The sequence below is a fragment of the Emys orbicularis genome, chromosome 3 (genome assembly GCF_028017835.1).
Source record: "Emys orbicularis isolate rEmyOrb1 chromosome 3, rEmyOrb1.hap1, whole genome shotgun sequence".
Classification (NCBI taxonomy): domain Eukaryota; kingdom Metazoa; phylum Chordata; order Testudines; family Emydidae; genus Emys; species Emys orbicularis.
Genome location: NC_088685.1, coordinates 176,289,560 through 176,311,187, shown reverse-complemented (window position 1 = coordinate 176,311,187; position 21,628 = coordinate 176,289,560). Strand labels below are relative to the sequence as shown.

At 44.5% G+C, this 21,628-nt stretch overlaps 1 protein-coding gene across 1 annotated transcript in view; it reads left to right on the top strand.

The window, feature by feature from the left end:
• The window catches only part of HAAO (3-hydroxyanthranilate 3,4-dioxygenase), a 64,558-nt gene extending 43,262 nt beyond the window's left edge, over positions 1-21,296 (top strand). The window contains exons 7-10 of the mRNA XM_065401674.1: positions 15,361-15,506; positions 16,487-16,555; positions 18,904-18,986; positions 21,218-21,296. Of these exons, the coding sequence (XP_065257746.1) occupies positions 15,361-15,506; positions 16,487-16,555; positions 18,904-18,986; positions 21,218-21,296 (377 nt within the window). The remainder of the gene's footprint in view (positions 1-15,360; positions 15,507-16,486; positions 16,556-18,903; positions 18,987-21,217) is intronic.
• Positions 21,297-21,628: the final 332 nt, after the last annotated feature.

Below are 21,628 nucleotides of genomic sequence, written 5' to 3'. Positions count from 1 at the left end.
ACATATGGGAATAAATGGTCATATTCTCCTGCATAGACCCAAAGGATGGGCCATGATTGTCTTAAATTAAGGACATAGGAGAATATTTTTTTTAAATCGAGTTACACCAGGGATTTCCCTACACCCCTCCCGCCCCGAATTTCCCCAACAGCCCCCCTCCCAGTTTTGTGAACTAGTTACATGCAGTGTTGTCAATGTAGTGATTGTTTGGAAATTTGAATTGAAATTGAAACATTAATACACACTTTAAAAGCATATAAAGTGTATGATAAAATACATGTATCTGAAAAAGTATAATAGATTTGAAAAGTATGAACATAAAAAGAACTGCTGTATAAGGAAGCTAGTTTATGATCGTGTCAGTGCATTCATTTCGGTGATGTTGGCCAACCTAATAATTTCAAATGATGATTTGTAAGCAAAGTCTAAATGAGCTCTCCCTGACAACTATTGATGAGCTGGGGGTGGGGGAAGGCTTCAGGACCAGATTGTATTTACATTCACACCTAATCTACCTAGGTATCCAGTAAACCGAGCTGTGTTGCCCAAGTGATAGATTTTGATGGGTTACAAATCACTTGACTGCAGGGGGGGTAATGAAATGTTGTTCTTATTGTATGAGTAAAGGGCAGTAGAACTGTACTTACCCTGTGTGGATTGAGGGCATCAAGAGAGAGGGTGGGGGAAAGTGTTTTGCTTGATGGTCTACTATTTGACTTGCCCCTCTCCACTGTTTAAAGACAGAGCTGATTAGGCTCCATAGATAGCCTTTTGTTTTGTTAAGTGATCACTACAGCTGAAATCCTGATAATCCGGTCTAAGTGCTTAGACCTGCTGTAGGACTGTTTCTGTGGAAGAAACGGCCCAGTCTGCACTAGTAGCGAGGTTCCCTCACTGAGAGCTCAGCTGAAATCACTGAGAACTGGGTGAAACCTCAAGAGACCAACTCACAAATGTCATGGCAACAGAGCGATGGAGTGAACAGTGGCACAACGAACAACAGTGGCCAAAGCGAACAGTGAGCAGCTGGAGGAACAAGCAAGGTGCCTTCTTGCCCCCCACCTGGCAGGTGAACTCATGTGAAAGCACCTCTGAACTCTGAGTCTCCACTGATCAAGGACAACACCGGTGAGTGTTAATGAGGCTATTAAGAATGTTGGAGACACAACACAGTTCATGCGAACAAACATGGCAGTGGCATCATACTTTCTATATAAGCAAGAGATACCACACACTACAAACTGGAGGCCAATGTTAAGTGCATTGTCACTTGTTCATCCTGAAGTTGAACACTGGTTCCGAACAAGACCAGCAAATGCTCACTATCTTTCTGCAAGAAACTCAACTGACTGGCTAGAAGCATGTGGTGCAACAGTGAAAGACTCAACAGTTGAAAAAGTGAAGAATTCTCAGACCACATTCAAAAAATTTGCATACATGGCTGATAAATGCACCGATGCAAATGGGCATCAAATATTAAGTCACTGTGTACATTATCTTGATGTCAGTGGTAGGCCAGTAGATGCATTTCTAGATGCTCAAGTTATAGAAGACACATCAGCTGCATCTGTGACAACCCACATCTTAGAAGAGTTAAACGTTTGTCAATTGGACCGCAAACAGATGGCTGCTTGTGCATTTGATGGAGCTGCAAACTTCTCTGGAAGACATGGTGGAGTACAAGCTTTGCTCAGAGAAAAGTGTAACCCTAATCTCTTCTATACACACTGCAGTGGCCATCTACTCCAACTAGCACTAGTACATGATGCAGACTCTTCAAAAGACATTTAAAAAGCTATAAAGTTAATGTCTTCATTATATTCGTTTTTCAGCAAGAGTCCAAAAAGACTGAATATCTTGGAAAATATAGAAGATACCCTGGGACTGAAGTTCAAATTAGTCCAACCTGGGAAAACCCTCTGGCTTTCTCATGAGCGATCCTTGGCTGTTGTCTTAAAATTACTCTAGCCGTTATTACTGGCTTTGGAAAGTATCTACCAAGATGGGATGGATCTAAGTAGTGAGGCTGGTGGATTACTTTTGCTACTACATTCATTCTCTGTCTTGTAAGTCTACTGTTGAAACCACTTGGGTCATTAAACAATGCCATTCAGGCATCTGCTACAAGAGTAGTAGATCTTTGTCCAGCAATAGAAGCTACATTTGGATCAATCAGAGAGCTATCTATTGAGAAGGTACTGGAAGAAGCAAAGACTTCAGTCCAGAAATTGACTAATGAAGGCATTTATATTGAATCCTTAAGTGTAGAGGACAAGAAGTGTTTGTTAAGACAACTGAAAAAGTACACAGACTTGATTCTTAAAAATCTACAACAGTGACTTCTAGATTCTACCAGGGCCGGCGCAACCCATCAGGCAGCCTAGGCGGTTGCCTAGGGCGCTAACATTTGGGGGGCGGCGACCGCGGCGGCCGGACCTTCCGCCGCCTCTGTCAGGGGTGGTATTTCGGGGGCGGGACCTTCCGCCGCCTCTGTCGGGGGCGGTATTTCGGGGGAGGGACCTTCCGCTGCCTAGGGCGGCAAAAAAGCTGGTGGCGCTCCTGGATTCTACTCAACCTCTACGTAGCTTTTACAGATGCCTGTCCTATAAAACACTGACAGTTGAGTGGAGTGAGGCACTACCAGCAATGGGCTGCCATGTGCTCAGGACAGAATAGAGAATTTGAACACAGAGTGGAATATCATACGACAAATGAATGAAGATTTGACTTCAACTTCTTTTTTCTCATCACTAGTGGCTCGACCTGATATTTATGCTGTTTCCTGGGATGAAAGAAGTAGGAATTCATCTCTTGCTACTCCCAGTCACAACAGCTAAGTTGAGCGTTCTTTTTCATCATTGAATAGAATTTTGTGTTCTGAAAGAAGTCACCTTCTGCCTGATCATGTGAATGAACTAATGAGAATATCGATTGAAGGAATGGAAGTACTGGACACACGAGAAGCCACCAAAGATGAATGCATTGCATTCAAGAAGTTTATTAACAGAGTTGTGCAAAATTATAACAAGAAACCAAGAAGGATGTAGATGTAGTGCTTCATAGAAGGCTTGAGTAGCCAACTTTAATTTGTGTGATGATTTTAAAACATGAGTTAAATCTAATAAAATGATCATGAAACATTTCAGTTTTTACTATGGTGCCCTACAGCCCACCTTCACCCTCACGGTCTCACCACTCATCAGTCCTGACCCCCCGCCCCCACCCCCGTAAATTCAAACACACACACACCCTAATTTCAATTCCTGGGGAAAACACTGAGTTACACATTGATTTACATAATTTGCCATATAAAAACTTTCACAAAACCTTTAATCCCAAATCTCTAAATTTCCTACAGATCTCAGGATTCTGAACCATGGGTTCCCAGAGGAGTTCTTTGAACACAGTGCACTCGAACTACAACCAAACCCACGCCAAAAAAAAATCCCAAGACACAAAGATCTCTTCTGTTCTGTAATACTCTCAGCTCAGACTCCACCAAGTGAGGCAGAGCACAAGCCATAATCTTAAAGAGCTCTCCTAATGCTTCACCGTGGGAACTGAGCCATTGCTGCCTTTTTGCACATATGTATTTAATGACACCATCAGAGAAATCACAAAAATGCTGTGTCTAAATGCTCTTCCTTTTTTTGTTCAATCTTTGGTCACCAGAACCAAAGCTTAGATCAGTCACCTTATTAGAGGACATGAACTTACTGGTTCATTTCCTTCTTCTCTTTTCAAATGCTCCCCAGACAGCAACATCTAGAACAGACTATGAAACCAAGAGAATCAATCTGCTGTCTTTTGCCTTACCCACACCCAGGGCTATTTAATAGTAATAATAATAATTTGCACCTCGCAAGCCCCTTCCTTACAGAGATCTAAAGGGCTTTAGAGAAATTATTTAAGCCTCCCATCACCCTTGTGAGGTAGGTATTATTATCCACGTTTTACAGAAGGTCGAAACCAAGTCACAAAGATACAAAAGGACTTGCCCAAGGTCATATGCAATGTTGTTGTCACCACGTTGGTCCTAGGATATTAGAGAGACAAGGCGGGTGAGGTAATTGCGCAAGGTCATACAGCAAGTCAATAGCAGACTCAGAAATAGAACCCATGAGTTTCAATTTCTAGGCCTGCACCTAGAACACTAGACCACAGTTTCTATATGTATTACCTGGCATTCCTGACCACAGTGATACAGACCCACCATGCCCTGAAGAGTTTACAATGGGCCATAGCAAAACCTGGCCTAATTCCTTGTTACCTGAGCAAAGGAAGAAAGCACATACAGTTCCCGTTCTCACTTATCCCTCGTCTAGCTGGCTACACCCCCCTTATGGAGAGGAGAAAACATGGACCTATTTTATTTTTATTTTAAATATATTTTTTTTAATTTTAAATAAAATGTATTTTAAATTTATTTTTATAAGTTTTCTTCATCAACCTCTTTGTCTGAATCAGAAAAACACAAGAGAAAAAACGACTGTTTAGGTTTTGCAGCATAGATGTAGTGACATGAAAAAAAATGTGCAAAGACATTATACGAACACTAATAAATTATTACCCATGATAATCCTTGAGGCATGCCACAAAAACATGTATAATTACACAGGGAAACATATGCCCAAGTGCTGTATTTTCAGATAGATGGTTCAGCAGCTGTACTTGACATCAGTGAGATGGGCATAAATACCCTGGCCTAAGTTTTCTAATCGACTAGTGATTTTAGGTGCCTCGGTTTTTGGGTGCTCAACGTGAGATACTTGGCCTGATTTTCAGAAAGTGCTGAACATCCAGCTGCTGAAAATCAGGTCCCTTTTAAGTGATTCAGGCTGGGTACTCTAAATTACTAATCACTTTAGAACACTTAGGCCTGTGCCTAGATACTGTACTGTGATGGGCGTATGTAAGTGTGTGTGTGAGAGAGATTTATATGAAATAAGAAAGACAAGATGAAATAAGGCTAATATACTCCAAGCTTGGGTGGCTAAAGTTAGACACCTGAGTCCATATACAGGCACTTGATGAAGTGGTTTGATTTCCAGAGGTATTGTACACCTACAACTCCCACTGACTTCACTGAGGCTCTGATTTAGGAAATCACTAAACACATGTTTAAGTCCATCCCAATTCAGGAAAGCAGTTAGACATGTGCTTAAAACCCATTGCACTGATTTAAAGTTAAACATGTGCTCAAGTGCTGTCCTGAAAAGAGAGGGGTGTTTTTTTAATTGAGGTTTTGAGAACTGAACACTCAAGCACCTTGGATCATCAGAACAGTTATTTTAGTTGTCACCCCACTTTGAAAACATTAGCCTAGATATTTAATTGACATTGTCAGTAAAATAATCTGTCTAGAATAGCGTTTGATTGCATCAATTACAATGCAGCTGTCTGGAGTTATATACATTATTTAAAGATTAGTGTTTATGGGAGATATGCTTGTGCATGGGGAGTTTGGTTTACATATCTGGGTAGAGAATCTTAGGATATAATTCATTGTTAGCAGGAACAATTAAATCTTAACATATGCCAAGTTATGGAATTATAACTGTCACCTAAACAGATTCGCTAAAATACACTCACTCGTGTCTCCTAACCTCCCCCCTCAAGCCCTGGGACAGGGGGTATGGTTTGTGGGGGGCACAGCACACAGATATGTGGAGTTTCTGGAGAGCATTATGGCCCAAAGCCTGCTCTCACTTAGACAGTAAGGTTGCCAGGTGTCCGGTTTTCGACCGGAACGCCCAGTCGAAAAGGGACCCTGACAGCTCCGGTCAGCACCGCTAACCAGTCCGTTAAAAGTCTGGTCAGCAGCGCAGTGGGGCTAAGGCTCCCTGCCTGCTGTGGCTCCAGGGCCGCCCAGAGGATTCAGGGGGCCTGGGGTCTTCGGCGGCGGGGGTCCTTTCACTCCGGGTATTCAGGGCACTTCGGCGGCGGGTCCCGGAGCGAGTGAAGGACCCGCCACCGATCTGCCGCCGAAGACCCGGAGTGGAAGGAACCCTCGCTGCCGAATTGCCGCCGAAGACCTGGAGCGGAAGAAGCTCCGGGTCTTCGCTCTGGGTGTGTTCGGCGGCACTGAAGGTCCTGCCACCGAAGACCCACTGAAAACTCTCGTGGGGGCCCCTGCGGGGCCCGGGGCAAATTGCCTCACTTGCCCCCTCCCCCTCCCGGGCGGCCCTGTGTGGCTCCATGCGGCTCCCGGAAGAGGCAGCATGTCCTCTCTCTGACTCCTATATGTAGGGGCAGCCAGGGGGCTCCGCACGCTGCCCCACCCCAAGTGCTGGCTCTGCAGCTGCAGGGGCGGTGTCTGCAGACTGGGCAGCATGCAGAGCCGCCTGGCCGCACCTCCGCATAGGAGCTGGAGGGGGGACATGCTGCTGCTTCTGAGAGCTGCCTGAGGTAAGCGCCGCCCAGAGCCTGCACCCGACCCCCTCCCACAATCCAACCCCCTGCTCCAGTCCTGATCCCCTCCCCCCTCTGAATCCCTCGGTCCCAGCCCGGAGCACCCTCCTACACTCCAAGCCTCTCATTCCCAGCCCCACCCCAGAGTCTGCACCCCCAGCCAGAGCCTTCACACCCCCTCCCACCCCAACCCCCTGCCCCAGCCCGGAGCCCCCTCCTGTACCCCAAATCCCTCATCCGTGGCCCCACACCAGAGCCCTCATCCCCAGCCAAAGCCCTCCACCCCTCCCAAATGAGTGAGTGAGTGAGGGTGGGGAGAGCAAGTGACAGAGGGAGGGTGGATGGAGTGAGTGGGGGGCAGGGCCTTGGAGAAGGGGTGGGGTGGGGCAGGGCAAGGGTGTTCGGTTTTGTGTGCATAGAAAATTGGCAACCCTATTAGACAGGAGTGTGAAAAGATGGCTTAAAGCTATGCCTGCTAGGCTGCGCCTCCTAAAGCAACAGCACAGAATCTCTCCTAAACAGTATTATCTCTCATAAGCCCTTTTAGCAAGATGACATGGGAGTTTGTGCATGTAGCTGGTTTCACAGTTTATGAAGTTTTCCATAACATATTTTATCAAATTTTATATACTTGACTGTTCCTTTCCTTAGTAACATCTCAGAAAGGGTTGCTGAAAATGTACTTGTTTTATTGCCTGTAACAGAATGAAACAGAAGCGATATAGTCATTTGTGGCCAATGTAGAAGTATTATACAAGGAGTGTGAAAGCAATATTACTCCTGCCATTTGAATTATAAGCAGAGTTTTTTCCAGTGTCTCTTAAAGCATGAGCTAGTTTTGAGATGTAGTTTCAGATTTACTTGGCCATACAGAACACTTGGGTGCAAGAGTGAATTTGCAAGTCTTGCTTCTAGGGCCAGTGGAGAGTATGAACCAAATTCAGCTCTGGTGTACACAAATGCAGTTCCCACTGAAGACTCTAGAACATGCACCCATTGTGCCAGGGCTGAATTGGACTCTGAGTCAGCTGCATGCAGAGCTTTTTGTAATGAAACCCATAACGAGGCGAGTTTTTGCCAGGTTACAGAATCCAAAAGGCCCAAGCCTAGCCTGAGTTGTAAGTACTCCCAGGCTAGTGGTGGATGAAAGCCATGTGAGACTTGGTGGTTTGGCATAATTTAAATCCCAAAATAGGGCAAAATGTTCTGTTTTCATCAATATTTTTATTTAAAGTTTTGGGTTGAGGTCAAGGGGATCTGAACTCTCAGAAACCAAAACAAGGTTCAGATGAACTAGAGAAAGGCTTGAAGTAAAATCCCAGATCTAAATTTCAAACTCTGGATGTGACCCAGAGCCAAACCCATCCGAATCCACATTTTGGGCCTGCCTTTTTTTTTTTTTTTTTTTTTTTTTAAGTGTTGCAGTTTTTGGATGCCTAACTTGACATACCTTAAAGTGACCCACTGAGCATCTGTCTTCTGAAAATCAGGCTCCTTTCAGGTGTCTGAAGATGGGCAGCCAAAAATCACTGATCTTTGCAAATGATGTATATTTTTATAATGGACCGAACGAAAACCCAGACCATCCTCCCTTGAAATTTGAGGTGTTAGAAATTTGGATGTAGTTTGATCGATGCTCTTCTATCTGTAGACTAATCCCTCCCATCCAGTCAGAGTGATGTTGATTTTAAAGTAATATAAATGGCCTGCATTAACAATGGTATTACTGAAGTGCTGTGATATTTATTTTTAAACACACTATTGTTGCTGTACAAATAGCTAAAGAAGCTCAATAAAACCAGAAAAATAGCAACTTATTAATGCAAATAATGACAAAGTTGAGGCATGTAAACCCGGTGAAAGTAAAGCGGTGAGCATGCAGAGGGCAGCAGTGAAAGCTCCCAGAGTCAACGTGTCTCACTCAGGGTACGGCTACACTAAAAATGTAAGTCGACCTATATTAAGTCAACTTACAGTCACCGCAGTAATTACTGCAGTGGTGCATGTCCACACTACCCTCCTTGGGCTGGTGGTACATGTCCTCATCAGGAGCAGTAAGAGGGGCCGTATAGGGAGCCGAGAGCCCAGGCTCTCAGCTCCTTTGGCAGCTTCCTGCCGGGAGCCCTGCTGCTCCACGGGCTCATGGGCTCCCAGTGGGCTGCCCCCCACTCAGCTCCCTGTTCCCCCCCCAGGAGTGGGGGGAAGCCGCCCAAGGCTTCTAACCTCCCCGTTCCATGCCAGGGGAGAAATCCTCCTGGGGCTTCTGGCCCCCCGGGAAGTGGGGTCCAACTGCCCCAGCTTCTCCCCCCGCCCCCCCACTCTATCAGCTCCTCACTGGGAGCTGGGCAGCCTTGTCAGTTTCACAGCTCCCAGCCAGGAGTGGGTTCATTCTTGCCCCAGTTCCCAGCCAGGAGCAGGGTCCAGCTGCCCAGCTCTCCAGGGTAGCGGAGGACAGCTGGGCTCTAGCTGCCCAGCTTTCTTGTTGATAAGAGTGCTAACTGCGTATGTAAGTAACAGTATCTACACAGACACTGCATCACCCTAACTACACCGACATAAGCCCTGTGCCTTTTGTGGAAGTGGAATTATTATGTCAGTGTAGTAGGGCACTTGCATCAGCGGGACAAGTGTAGACACTAACATGATGAGATTGACATAAGCTGCCTTATGTCGACCTAACTGCGTAGTGTAGACCAGGCCACAGATGCAATGCCTGCCGGAGTGTTGGGACACTGTAGGCCAGTCATCCTTGCTGAAGCCTTTTACAATTTGAAGCATGCACACACTTTGCACCATTCAATAGAGAAAGAGAGGCTGCCCTACCCTGTCTCCTTTGAAGTGCAAGCTGGAAGGAAGGACATACTGGAACTACCTGTATGCAAGGGTTTGAAGTTATGGAAATTTCTTGAAACCAATCCCCTCCCTCCCACTAAATCCCTTTTGCAGAGTCACACAGACCTAGTCTCAGTCTTCATTGTTTAACTGAAACTGACCTGCTCCAAAAAGTGTCATTTTCTTTTATAAATTCATTCAGTAAACCTGATGTTTTTGTCAATTTAGCATATCATTACACTATCAGCCAAAGCTGTAAAAAGCACAGCAAGTTTAACACTAATGGTTTCACACTGAATTTTCACAGTATGAATATTTAATAGTAATGAACTATAAAAATGGACCTAACTATTAAACTCTTTAAACGAAGCTCTTCAATATTAGGACATGTATGAATAATATTAGAGTTGATGTTCCACTTAATGATATGGCATTTGGGGGATAAATATACTAATGCTTTTGGCTGTCTAGTTTGAAAGTACTGTCTTTTTACATTTTGCCTGTGTGTTCCACTGCCCCCAATAAATTAATTTGTGTTTGCTACTTGTCTCATAGTCCCATTAGCACATCAAATGTTAAGGAAGTATCAAGAGACCCATTTGCTTAGAGAGGAGTTAAAGCAAGAGAACAAACCATCCATAATCAGTCCTATCAAAACAAAAGCCATTGGGTGATAAGAGACACTCAGTTGGTTGTTAGGTTGTAATGAAATGCCTGTTTACCTTGCCTGCAATGTGGGGCTCTCTCAATCTCTCCTGTTGAAGCTGTTCCACTGTGGATAAATAATTAAAAGTCATTGGAGCAGGGGAACTGGACGCTGGGTCTCCCACATCCTGGATGAGTGCTCTAGCCACCATGCTATAGAGTCATTCTCATGTTTGTGCACTCTCTCTCTGGCCCAAATGCCCCATAGTATTTATCCACAATTCAACAGCTTCAACAGAGACTGAGGGAGCCCCCCTCCCCCCATCAGAATATCTCATCAGAATGCCCCGGAAAGGTAGATCACTGTTCAACTCTCTTCTCCTCATCAGCTATAGGGGGAACTTTAACAGGTGTCTCCATATCCCAGGTGAGTACCCTAGACATTGGCTAAAAGTTACAAAAGAGGTCATCATCCTCCTCTACTTCCCTCCCTTTCCTCCACTGTTTTGTCTGAACTCACCTGAGGGGCCAGATCCAGTAGGCGGCCTCGGAGCAGGCCTATCCAATCCCGTGAGTTCGGTGGCTGAACGCCCATCTTCCCCTGGTTTGTGAATCACTGTGGGCTTAGGCGGGGACAGGCGACCAATGCCTAGAGCGATGCCCAGAGACAGAAGCCCAGGTGGCTAAGGAACTATTTACTGCAAAAACACAGGTGCCAAATAAGTTTAAGTACCTACAGAGTTCAGCAGGAGTTTTGTGAATCACAGTGGAGCCTAGACCCAGACTTAGGCACCTAAGTACTTTGTGAATCTAAGCTTCCCTGCCCGAAAGTAACGTTATCCTCCATCTCATATGGGATTTAACTGAAACCATTGGTTAAGGGCTACAGTGTGCCTTTCGGCACAGCTGCAAGCAAGGGGGACAGGAGGGGCATGTAAGGTGCAACAGCCCAGACTGAGCCTCTTTGGGCCTAAGACAACCCCTCAGAACCACAATCCTTTCCCTGCATCGCACTTGCCTTGGCAGAGGGTGGGGTAGTGATTTTGCTGCAGGCCTATACCAACCATAAGTTACGACACCTTGTTGGCCGCCACATTGGAGTCCATCAGTGAGACGCTAGCATGAGTAAGGCTGGCAAAACAGGCCCCACAATGAGTGAGCAGTAGATCCTGGGTTATAATCGGTTCCTGGGCCCATACTTTGACTGACTCTTTCCATTTTTGATCAGTTTCCACTTCTTGCTTAGAAAAACAAACAAGGTAGGGGGTTTCTCCTTGCAGGGTTCTTCACATCTCATTTGAACCCACAAAGACCCCCAGTTTCCCTTGCTTAAACTATCTCTATGCTCACCCTCAAACTCCCAAACTATTGCTACTATTCCGCCAGGCCAAGACCACTGTTCTCCCTTTTAAGCCTCTCACTGGGAACCTTAACAACTGGAAACCAAGTGTCTCACTGCCAAGTAATGTCCCAAGAGGAGCTGAACTTGCTGATACACCTCACTGTTCTCCTCCCATATCAGCCTGGATTGAGAAACACTGCCACCATATTCAGGTCTCCCACATGATAGGGAGCACTAAGACTAAGCCACTTGTTGGGCTCCAGAAAGTTTTTTCCAGTTAAACAGTGCCATATGTTCTGTGACATTGGAAATAACTCAGCTATCTAAATAGCGCTCAATAAAGCAGACTATTACTGTTAACCAAACAAAGCATTTAAAAATCAATTAGAACACTAAAGTGCACTAAGTACCATGGTGGAATGTCTTCAATTTCTCTCTGCTGTTATGTGTAAATATGACTTATACAAATATTTTACATACATTCCCAGCCAAAAAAACTATGTTAAGATGTAGCTGAAGTTGAGAATCCATATCTATAATTTAAGGATAAAGAACATTATACGCATGTGGTAATTATCCCAAAAACGAGCATTATGAACCTAGGAAATTCAGAGTTAAAGTTAAACCTAAAAGAAATCCAAACATATTCAGGTATGAAAATGGACAGTTAAGGCACCCAGACAATCTTTACTCTGCCCTGTAGTGACACCATGCAATAATCATACAAACAGAATTTATTCTTATTAGTGTTTGCGGTCCCACCTTAAAGTAAACTGATTTACTGCCATATTTTTTCCTCATGGTGTCACTCCATTTCTAGGGGTTTTCCTGCTTTGTTTTGTTTTACAAAAACAAAATTGTTCAGCAATTGAGCTGGATAAGATAGAATAAGATGCCTTTTGCTAAAATAAATGTTAAGTAACAAGAGGCTTAACCAAAAGATTCCTTCTTTTGGTGTTAACACTTTATATAATGGAGAGAAGCATTACAAAAATAAATGGTTTGCTTATAAACGGAGCTTTGTTAACCTGTTTACTTTAACATGCATTGATATAATAGAGATTTTAATTTATATGACAGAAGAAGATGTTTCTAGATCAAAAACTGCTGAAAGGGGTTTTACCTTGTCCACATTTTCTCGAGGATGAATATGGCTGCAAATACTTGGTGCATATCATAATCCATTAAACTGTGATTGCTTGTTTAACACGGTGCATTGCATTTCATGCACTGACCTTTTTCATAAAAACTGTTGTACAAGGATCATATACAAGATGGCCTTTTGGGAAAAAATTGTGGCAATTTACATTCAAGATACCATGCTGTGATAACACATTCAGTGAGGTTTGTAATTTCTAGAAAAAAGGAAGGAGAACATCATATAATCAACAGAATGAAACTGCATTTCTAAAAATCACAACATTATCTGTGCTGGGACTCAGGCTTTGTCTACACTACCAAGTTTTGTCGACTACACTTATATTGACACCCAAAAATCGACTTAATAAAAATCAGAAAAGCTTGTTCACACTAGCCCCCCTCTAGCAAAGATGACATCCACATTGGGGGCACCATCATTGACAGTGTGAGCAATGCATTGTGGGTATGTATCCCACAGTGCAGGGTGAGACCTTCTGTCACTAGATGTTGTGGGAAGGTGGAGTGGGTCGTCGTGACGCATCTTGGGACCTAACTAAATGTCCCGTGATGCATTGCTTTGTGTCCCAGCACTCCATGGGCTTCCAGCTTCCTTTCATGGCATTTTTGCAATAGCCATGGCCATTCTCTGCTGTGCACCCCGGCATCTTTGTGAGAAGGGATGGATCCTGCACTGCTCTACTATGCTCTGTTAGGTGTCATGAGGACATTGTGCATGGCAGTGCAGTTAATCATGAAATTACTGACAGAGGATTTGCAGGCACCCAACAGGTATATCTCCATATAAATATATATATAATCTCATAGAGCTGGAAAGGATCTTGAAGGTCATAGAGTCCAGTCCCCTGCCTTCCCTAGCAGGACCAAGTACTGTCCCTGACAGTTCCCTCTGATCCCTAAATGGCCCCCTCAAGGATTGAACTCACAACCCTGGGTTTAGCAGGCCAATGCTCAAACCACTGAGCTATCCCTCCCCCCGTCATTCTGTACGAAATGGGTAGCAGCAACTTTACATTGCTTTTGGCATTCACAGAGCAGCTGCATACGGTAGACCGTCACTTTTGGGCTAGGGAAACAAGCACTGAATGGTGGGATCGCATCATCACAAACTCACTGTTTTGTCGCCAAAAGGCAGTTTTAGGTGACAAAACTTGGTAGTGTAGACAAAGCCTAAGATTCAGTTGCGTGTTGATTACCTTGATGCCTTTGGGAGTCAGAGACTTTTTTCCCTGCGTCTACTTGCGTGGGATTATTACTTGAAAAAGCACCCCAGAAACATTTTCCACTCCTTCTCAGAACATTCTACCTAGCAGCTCCTGCCGACAAAGTGCTGTTCACACTGGCACTTGTCCCGGCAAAACTTTTGTCTTTCAGGTGTGTGTGTGTGGGGGGGGGGCGAAGTTAACACCTCTGAAAGACAAAAGTGTTGTTCAATTGCCAGAGTGTAGACATAGCCTTAGAGGGATGGCTGTAGTGACACAGCCATGTTGCTAAAAGCGGTGTAGTGTAGACAGTGTAGTGTAGCCGCTGTTTGTCTACTGCCAACAAAAAACTTTCACCCCCAATGAGCAGGGTTAGCTTTGTTGGCAGGAGAGCGCCGTTGTCGTTCAATTGCCAGTATAGGCATAGCCGGAGATAACTGCATTAACTCTGCACTTTACTGGGGGTTGATGGATTCATAGAGTTTAAGGGCAGAAGAAACAATTAGATCATCTAGTCTGACATCCTGCAATACATAGGCCATTAAATTTCACCCACTTATCTCTGTATGTAGCCCAGTAACTTGTGTTTGGCTAAAGCACGTCTTCTAGAAAGGCAGCCAATCTTGATCTGAAGACATCAAGAGATGGAGAATCCACCAACTCCTTTGGTAGTTTGTACCAATGGTTCTTCACCTTCTCTGTTAAAAATTTGTGCCTAATGTCTAATTTGAATGTGTCCATCTTTAACTTCCAATCACAGGTTCTTGTTATGCCTTTCTCTGCTAGATTAAAAAGCCTTTTACCACTTGCTACTGTGTCTCCATGAAGGTACTTCTACATCATGATCAAGTCCAATCTTTTTTTGATAACATAAACAGTTTGAGCTTTTAAAGTCTCGCTGTACAGCAGGTTTTTTTTTCCAGCCCTCCAATAATTTTGGATGATTGAAGTTGTGTTGCTGTTATTGGAAATTAAGACAAACCTTGAACCTCATTAGCAAAACTGAAGCTGCATTCAGCCCTCTAGCTGTTTTAAAATAGACCAGTTATGAAGGAGAATTACTGGAAATTAATTCCAACTACAACTGCATGAACATCATGAGAAAGATTCTTTATTAAATTTAAGACTGTGATAATTGATTTGTTTCACTCTTGTCAACTCAACCTTCATAATGCCTCAGAACACATGGTGGAGAGGAAATGAAGAGAATTCCATTGCTGAATATGTGAAAAACAGGCCTTATTTACACAGAGGTCATACTGAAGTCATAGAGATGAGAATCAACCTATCAGCATGATTTTACCCGTTTTAGGGACCAGTGTGGAAAGGGAATGAATAACCTGCTACCAGAAAATATGCAACAAGCTGTGAACCCTTGTATATCTATAGCATAATTTCTGAATATAATTGTAATACCCTAACTGTGTCATGTGTTCATGCAAACCACTTTTGAAAAGAGATTGAAAGAAGGCTACGAGCCCTGATTTGGATAAAACCTATGTGCCTGGTCTTGTTATTAGTCTAAGCATATGGGAAACTTAATTCGCCAGCCATATTATGGAAAGTGCCATTCCGTCAGTGCACAGAAACATGCATATTATCCATAACATCAAATACAAAATTAAGATTCTATAACAGCACACATTACTTGTCATTGGCATCCTCATTAGCCGACATCTGTGTTTACAACTGGCTTAGGCATCGAGAATGATCAGCAAGGACCAAGTGGAAGAGAGCTTCACTACTATTAACCTTTTGCTTTGGTTGCAGATGATCTCCTGAAAGACACCCCTTTCCCACTAAATGCCACTGGAGTCATGGATCCATTTTCCTTCCAAATCTGGCTAAATGATCATCGTGGAGAAATAAATCAGAAGAAATCCTTGACCATGTTTGGAGACAATTTTGAGACAGAGGTAGAAGCTTTTATTTTTTTCAAGAGACATGGGAAAGTGTTCAAAGCCACAAATGGCAGTCAGGTACCCAACTCCCATTGGACATCACCGGGAATTAGGCAACCATTTCCATGTCTGTTTTGATAATCGCCCCCACTTTTTTCTTACGTAAAATTAATAAGTAGCAAAATGCTATAAAAATTGTTCGTTATACCCCCTTCATTTCAGATAACATTCTTGGCACCAAGGCCAATTTTGATTTGTTAATCATGTGATTTCTCTCTTTAATCATAAAATAGGAGAGGATAAGGGACTGGTTGATTCAGGGGATCAGCAGTGGAAGAGCCTTTCATGTTTCGATCACCAGTTCAAATGCAGTCCCACTTGAGAGTAAAGTCGTTAGCATCTGGTGTCTGTTCAACATACACAGTCCTCTACAAAGCATGTAGAAAGTAACAGGTCTTCCCTGGATTACTTAGAATCACACTCAGAGATATGAGACAGTTCCAGTGACAGAAGGCATGGAAGTGCTGTCAGAGAGAGCAATGCAGACAGAAGGAATAATAAGGCTTTGAAGGAGGAAAAGGAGGACACACAGGGCCTGATCTGCAGCCCTTTGAAGTCAATGGGAAAAATCCTATTGACTTCAACAGGCTTTGGATCAGGCCCCATGTGGCAGGAAGCGAGGGTGTTTGTTCCAAGAGTAGGAGGTGGCAAAAAGAAAGATGCAAAGCTGAGAGAGGGAGGAGGCAAAAGAAACAGATAAGTGAGGATATGGAGGAGCATAAGGAGTGGCAGGTGTGATCAGTTCTCCTTTTATCAGTAGGTATCTTTAAGAGATTAGCAAATGTAATGTGAATTCCAACAGTGTACATAAAATAATCTCACATTTTACAAACACTTCCCCTAAAAATAAAATGTTTTACATACTGTAGGAAGATTCACATATACTTCAGTCCCTGGGATAAAATCCATGACCTTTCCCCCATTTTATGTTTTAGGCTGTAGTTTATGGACAAGGAGTAAGTGAAGGAAGCAAAAAGAATACCGATATCTGGATATGGCAGCTGGTAAGTGACATGCTTACGGACTAAGTGTGGGTTTGTATTTAGATCTGGAACAGCTCACTCTGCGAGAAAGCTTTCTAGCCATGGGCAAGAAAAAGAATATTTTTGATTCCTTCTCTAAGAAGACTCCCTAGCCCAGGAACCACCTGTGAGTCAATTATCAGTGCTTGAAAAGTAACCCTTCTTCCTCCTCTCCCATGGTGGAATGGTCGGGGGTCACTAGCATCCCTCACCACATCCTGGATAGGGGTTAGATTCCTTCCAGCGTCCCTCCCCCAGATCCACGGAGGCTGTACCATGGGCTGCAGGAATCTCTCCTCTGCTGTCCCTCCCCTGGCCCTACAGAGCACTTGACCTAGTTATACACATGGACTGCTGTCCTTCCCATGGAGAAATCAGGTAGGGCTCTGAAGTAGATTTGCATGGTTGTGTAACAACTTGTCCACTTGAAAGTGAAATAGTAGCAGCAGTATGGCTCAGCAGTCAGGTGACCAGACGTCCCAATTTTATCGGGACTGTCCCGATATTTGCTTGTTTGTCCCGCGTCCCGACCGATGTTCGGTCAGGACACTGGACAAACAAGCAATTTTGCCCTCTGCTCCGGCGCACAGGCGGAGCCTGGAGGGGCTCGCGCCCCCCCCGCCCCGACTCCACCCCCTCCTTCCCTCCCCAAATCCCCGCCCTGGCCCTGCCCCCAGCCCCGCCCCATCACTGCCTCCCCAAATCCCCACGCTGGCCCCGCCTCTTCCCCAAGCACGCCGCATTCCTCCTCCCTCCCAGGCTTGCGCTGATCAGCTGTATGGCGGCGCAAGCGCTGGAGGGAGGGGGTGGCGCCCAGCACTCACCCTGTGAACTGCTCCAGCTTCTCCAGGAAGGCCAGCACGGCCCGGCAGAGATCCCACAGCGACTCCCTCCGCCCGAGCCCCCGGTACAAGGTGAGACAGGCCTGGGCCTCCTGCGCCGCGCCCATGGCTCACAGAGCGGCCCGGCCTGGCCCGGGCGGGGACGGCGGCCGGGAAGTGAGCCAGGCTGCCCCGGGGATCTAGCGCAGCATGTGGGCTTGGCAGCTCTGGGCCGGGGCGCGCTCAGCTGTTGCGGCCACCATAGAGTCGGGTGGAGACGGGGCTGTGCCGCCTGGCGGCGGCCGTCACAAGAAGACTCTTCCCTGCAGGCGCGCCAGCCCCCCATCTAGTGCTGCAGGGGGTCTAGCCGGGCTGCGGGGAGCTGCCACTGCTCCCCCGGCCTGGCTCGGCTCCCCCCGGCCCGGCTCCCACCTGCTGCAGCCACCACTGGAGAATTCCGTGGGCGCAGCTCCACGGCTGGGACGCCGTTTCTGCTCCTCTTTGCACTGCTCGACTGTGGTCCTCGTCATGCCTGTCCCTTGCTGGGCTCCCCTGACACCTGCGGTACGGTTGGAGGGGCTGGCTGAACTCGGCAGTGGTTTTCAACCTGGGGTCCCTGGGGGCCCACAGACTATGCCTCAGGTTTCCAAGGGGTCCCGAGGCGAGCTGGTGCGGGGCAGGGGAGCACCTCTGGCAGCTTTTCTCCCCCCTCCCTCCCCCCCGCGTCCCGATATTTCACCTTTGTCATCTGGTCACCCTACTCAGCAGTCCTTAATTTAGAGCAGGGATCCTTGGACAGGAACTAACCTAAAGGATCCCAGAAACAAAGCAGAGAAGATTTGCAGCCCAGCAGAAAAGAGAACAGAAGAAAAAGTTTCCATTTACATAAGTCAGGCAGGCTGCCAGATAGTCCCAGTAGTTCCTATTCTGTTAAAATTTGCAGGGATTGACCATCAAATGCTAATTTTAAACCAAAAAAAACCTCAAAAGGAACTTGTGTGTACTGCTGGTAGAAGATACAGCAGGCAAGACCCTGTTAATGCTGGCAAGAATCTGGCGTCTCAAAGTATCGCTGTCTGACAGGATAGTAATGAGTCCATTTCAGTATAAATGAGCTCCTATCCGTAATTTCTGTCAGCTCTCCATTGACTTGTGAACTGCTTTTCAAATCTCAAAAAAGAAGCTTGAAAAATACTCCAGGAGTCTAGCCCTGTGATTTTCAGGGAGACATATCGATCAGCAGGCTGTGAGGTTAGCTGCAATGAATCAGCTATGGGGAACCCGAGGGACTATGAAGTGTGAAGCCTTGTTTTTATTGTTGCTAACTGTCAGGCAGGGAAGATCTACTAAAGTTTAAACAAAGGCCACGTAGGACGGAGCAGTTTTCAAGCTTTATTTCTGTGGAAATGTTAGAGTTTCCTGGTAGGCTCTCTTACTGAGTGCTTCCTTTTTCTTTCTGCCGGGGACAGCACATGAATTAAAAGCCAACTACTTGTTCATGTCTTTCAGGAAGGCACATCTGTTGTTATTATGGATGGTAAAACACTGAGTCTAGCTGCTGATGACAGCCTGCTCATCCCTGCCCTGTCTAGGTGAGTGCAGAACAATGGTTCTATGCATGGTTTTGGCAACAGAAGCCCCAATTCCATACTGGGATACACAGGAGACCTGTGAGCATGCCTATTTGAGCAAGGCAGCTGCACAAAACTTCTAGCAAATAGACTCATTGACTACCTACTAGGGTGTGTGTCAACTGGCACATCAAAATATAGCCCCAATGAATACAGTATCAGCATAGGCAATATTACTCAAACAAAGGGATGTTGAGGAGGAAATGTGGTGGCACTGACAGATCAGTCTAGATCCCCTCTTGAGGAGTCAGGGAGAGAAAATAGCTCACTAAAAGCATTGGAAAAACCAGGATACAGAAAAGACTGTGTGTACAGGTAAGGTGGTGGGGAGCCAGAGCCCATATCCCTCAGAAGGGGACTTCCTGAGCATGATACCAGATCTAACTGGTGTATATGAGCACCTCCTATCTAGATTCCAGTTCAGGAACACAGCTTTCTCCCATGTGCATTATCCTGGTGAGGAAAGGGGATCATGGCACGGCCATCCTTAAGTAGGCTGCTGACAGGACATTTGCAAAGGAGAGTTGGTGAAAAGTTTTCCAGTGGAAAATGGAACATATTTTAGTTGGAAGAATGTCATTTTCCAACCAACTCTTGTTAAAAGTGACACAGGCACCCAGCAGAGAAAGCACCCCTCCTCAAAAAATAAAGGATAATGCAGGCACATTGGTAAGTACAGCTGGGTACAGGAAGATGATAGTGCTGACTTTTTTTCTTTCCTATGGCGGAACACCAGCCCAAGAAAAATATTTCTGATTTTGGATCTACTATATTAACATCCTATAACACTAAAAACCTTGTCTGAAGCCTTGAAACCATCTCATTGTGCACAGAACTATAAAGTCAGGCCACTTATCTAGTGAGCTTAGTGATCTTTCAATATGTTTTAAATAGGATTTAATACAGAGTCATTGTAATAGATAACAGCAGAGTATACACACACACACCACATTCAATGTCGTTTAATTAAGCCAAAAATCTATAATTCTATTAACATGCCGGCCACTTCCACCCAAAACACTATAAGAAGTTACATCTAAGAATTTCACTAAATACTCTGCCAGAGGGCCCCATACCCCCTTTACCTTGTTTATAACAAGTGCTACACAGCATATTGCTACCCTTTGGCATATGCCATCTATTTGATTAAATATTTTCCCAGTAGTGTATGATCTTGTTCTATTGTCTTTATATTGTAACCTACAAAATATTTTAGTGCCATGCAGTTTTTTTTTTTAAATAGTAACTATAATTTCTTAGTTTTATAGAAATGTGAGGTATAAAAATGTTATTAGAGCCTCTATTTCATCTCTTTACAAACTCAGGATTGTTCTAGTTTTGAAATCATTTTGCTTTGACCCTATAACATGCTGTTTTCCCATGACTGTTGTTGGCCTCATTTTATTTGTCTACTAAAGCAGAGCAAAATCTAAAGTGACCGTTTTTAATTTTGTCCTGACTATACAGTGCTTCTCCAAACTATTCTCTATAAACATGTGATTCTTACACTCACTCACCCCTCCCTCTACTGTACCCTCCTATGGTTTTTGAACCCACTTGTTTTAAATTAGCCCCTAATCCTGCAATCTGATCAATGAGAGTGGGTCCATTTAGAATCCAATTGAAGTCAGTGGGATTAAGCCTGGTCGAAAAGGTCCACCCAGGCAGATCATATTGGATTGGGACCTTTAATTGTAATCTCTTTGGGGCAGAGATTCTCTGACTATACAGATGGACTGCATTTAGCACACTGGGCCATGATCTTGACTGTGGCTCTGGTCAATACTGTAATAGACATTAAATAAGTAAGTAAGAGAGATGGCCCTAAACCACAATCCCAGATGCAAACATTCCTGAACTTTTAGGTGTTTGAAATCCTGGTTCAGATCTGGACTTTTTGAACTAAATTCAGTGCTCAGTGGAGTTACTCTGCTGCTACCCCCATGTAACAGAGCAGAATGTAGTCCTTTACCTACTTGATTATTTCATCTGGTTTAATTTGTGTCTTGCTTCCTAAACTGACTTTGGACCTCTCTTATATCAGTGTCTGTGAAGAGTAACTCCACTGAAGTCGATGGAATTACACCAGCATGAGACCAGTATAAGTGTGATCAGAACTAGGCCCCATTATTTTCCCCTGCATTACAAATACATTAATTTACATTATATGATCTCTCTCTGTATTTTTGAAGGTACCACTGGAAGAGAGCGGAAGGATGCATTGCTCTTTACATTACTCAAGACCCAATACGCAAAAGACCCTATGCCTAATTTCTGGGAACGTAAACTAAACATGGATGATCAAAAACTTTATCCCACATAGATAATTTTAAAGATGTTGCTGACAGGGCTGCTCAGAAACTGAATTACTTGTCTAATAAAAAGGTTACAATGAAATTTTGGTTTCAAGCAATAGATCCAATTAAACGTAAAGCATGCATACTACATGCTGCATGATAAACTGACAACTATGCGTTATTTGGTTAAAACTCAGAACACTCATTATTCCAAAAGAAATGTGAAACTGATTTAAGTAATGCAGCCAAATATACAGATTTATATACTCGATCTTGAAAGCTGAAGCTAGACAAATTCATCCTGGA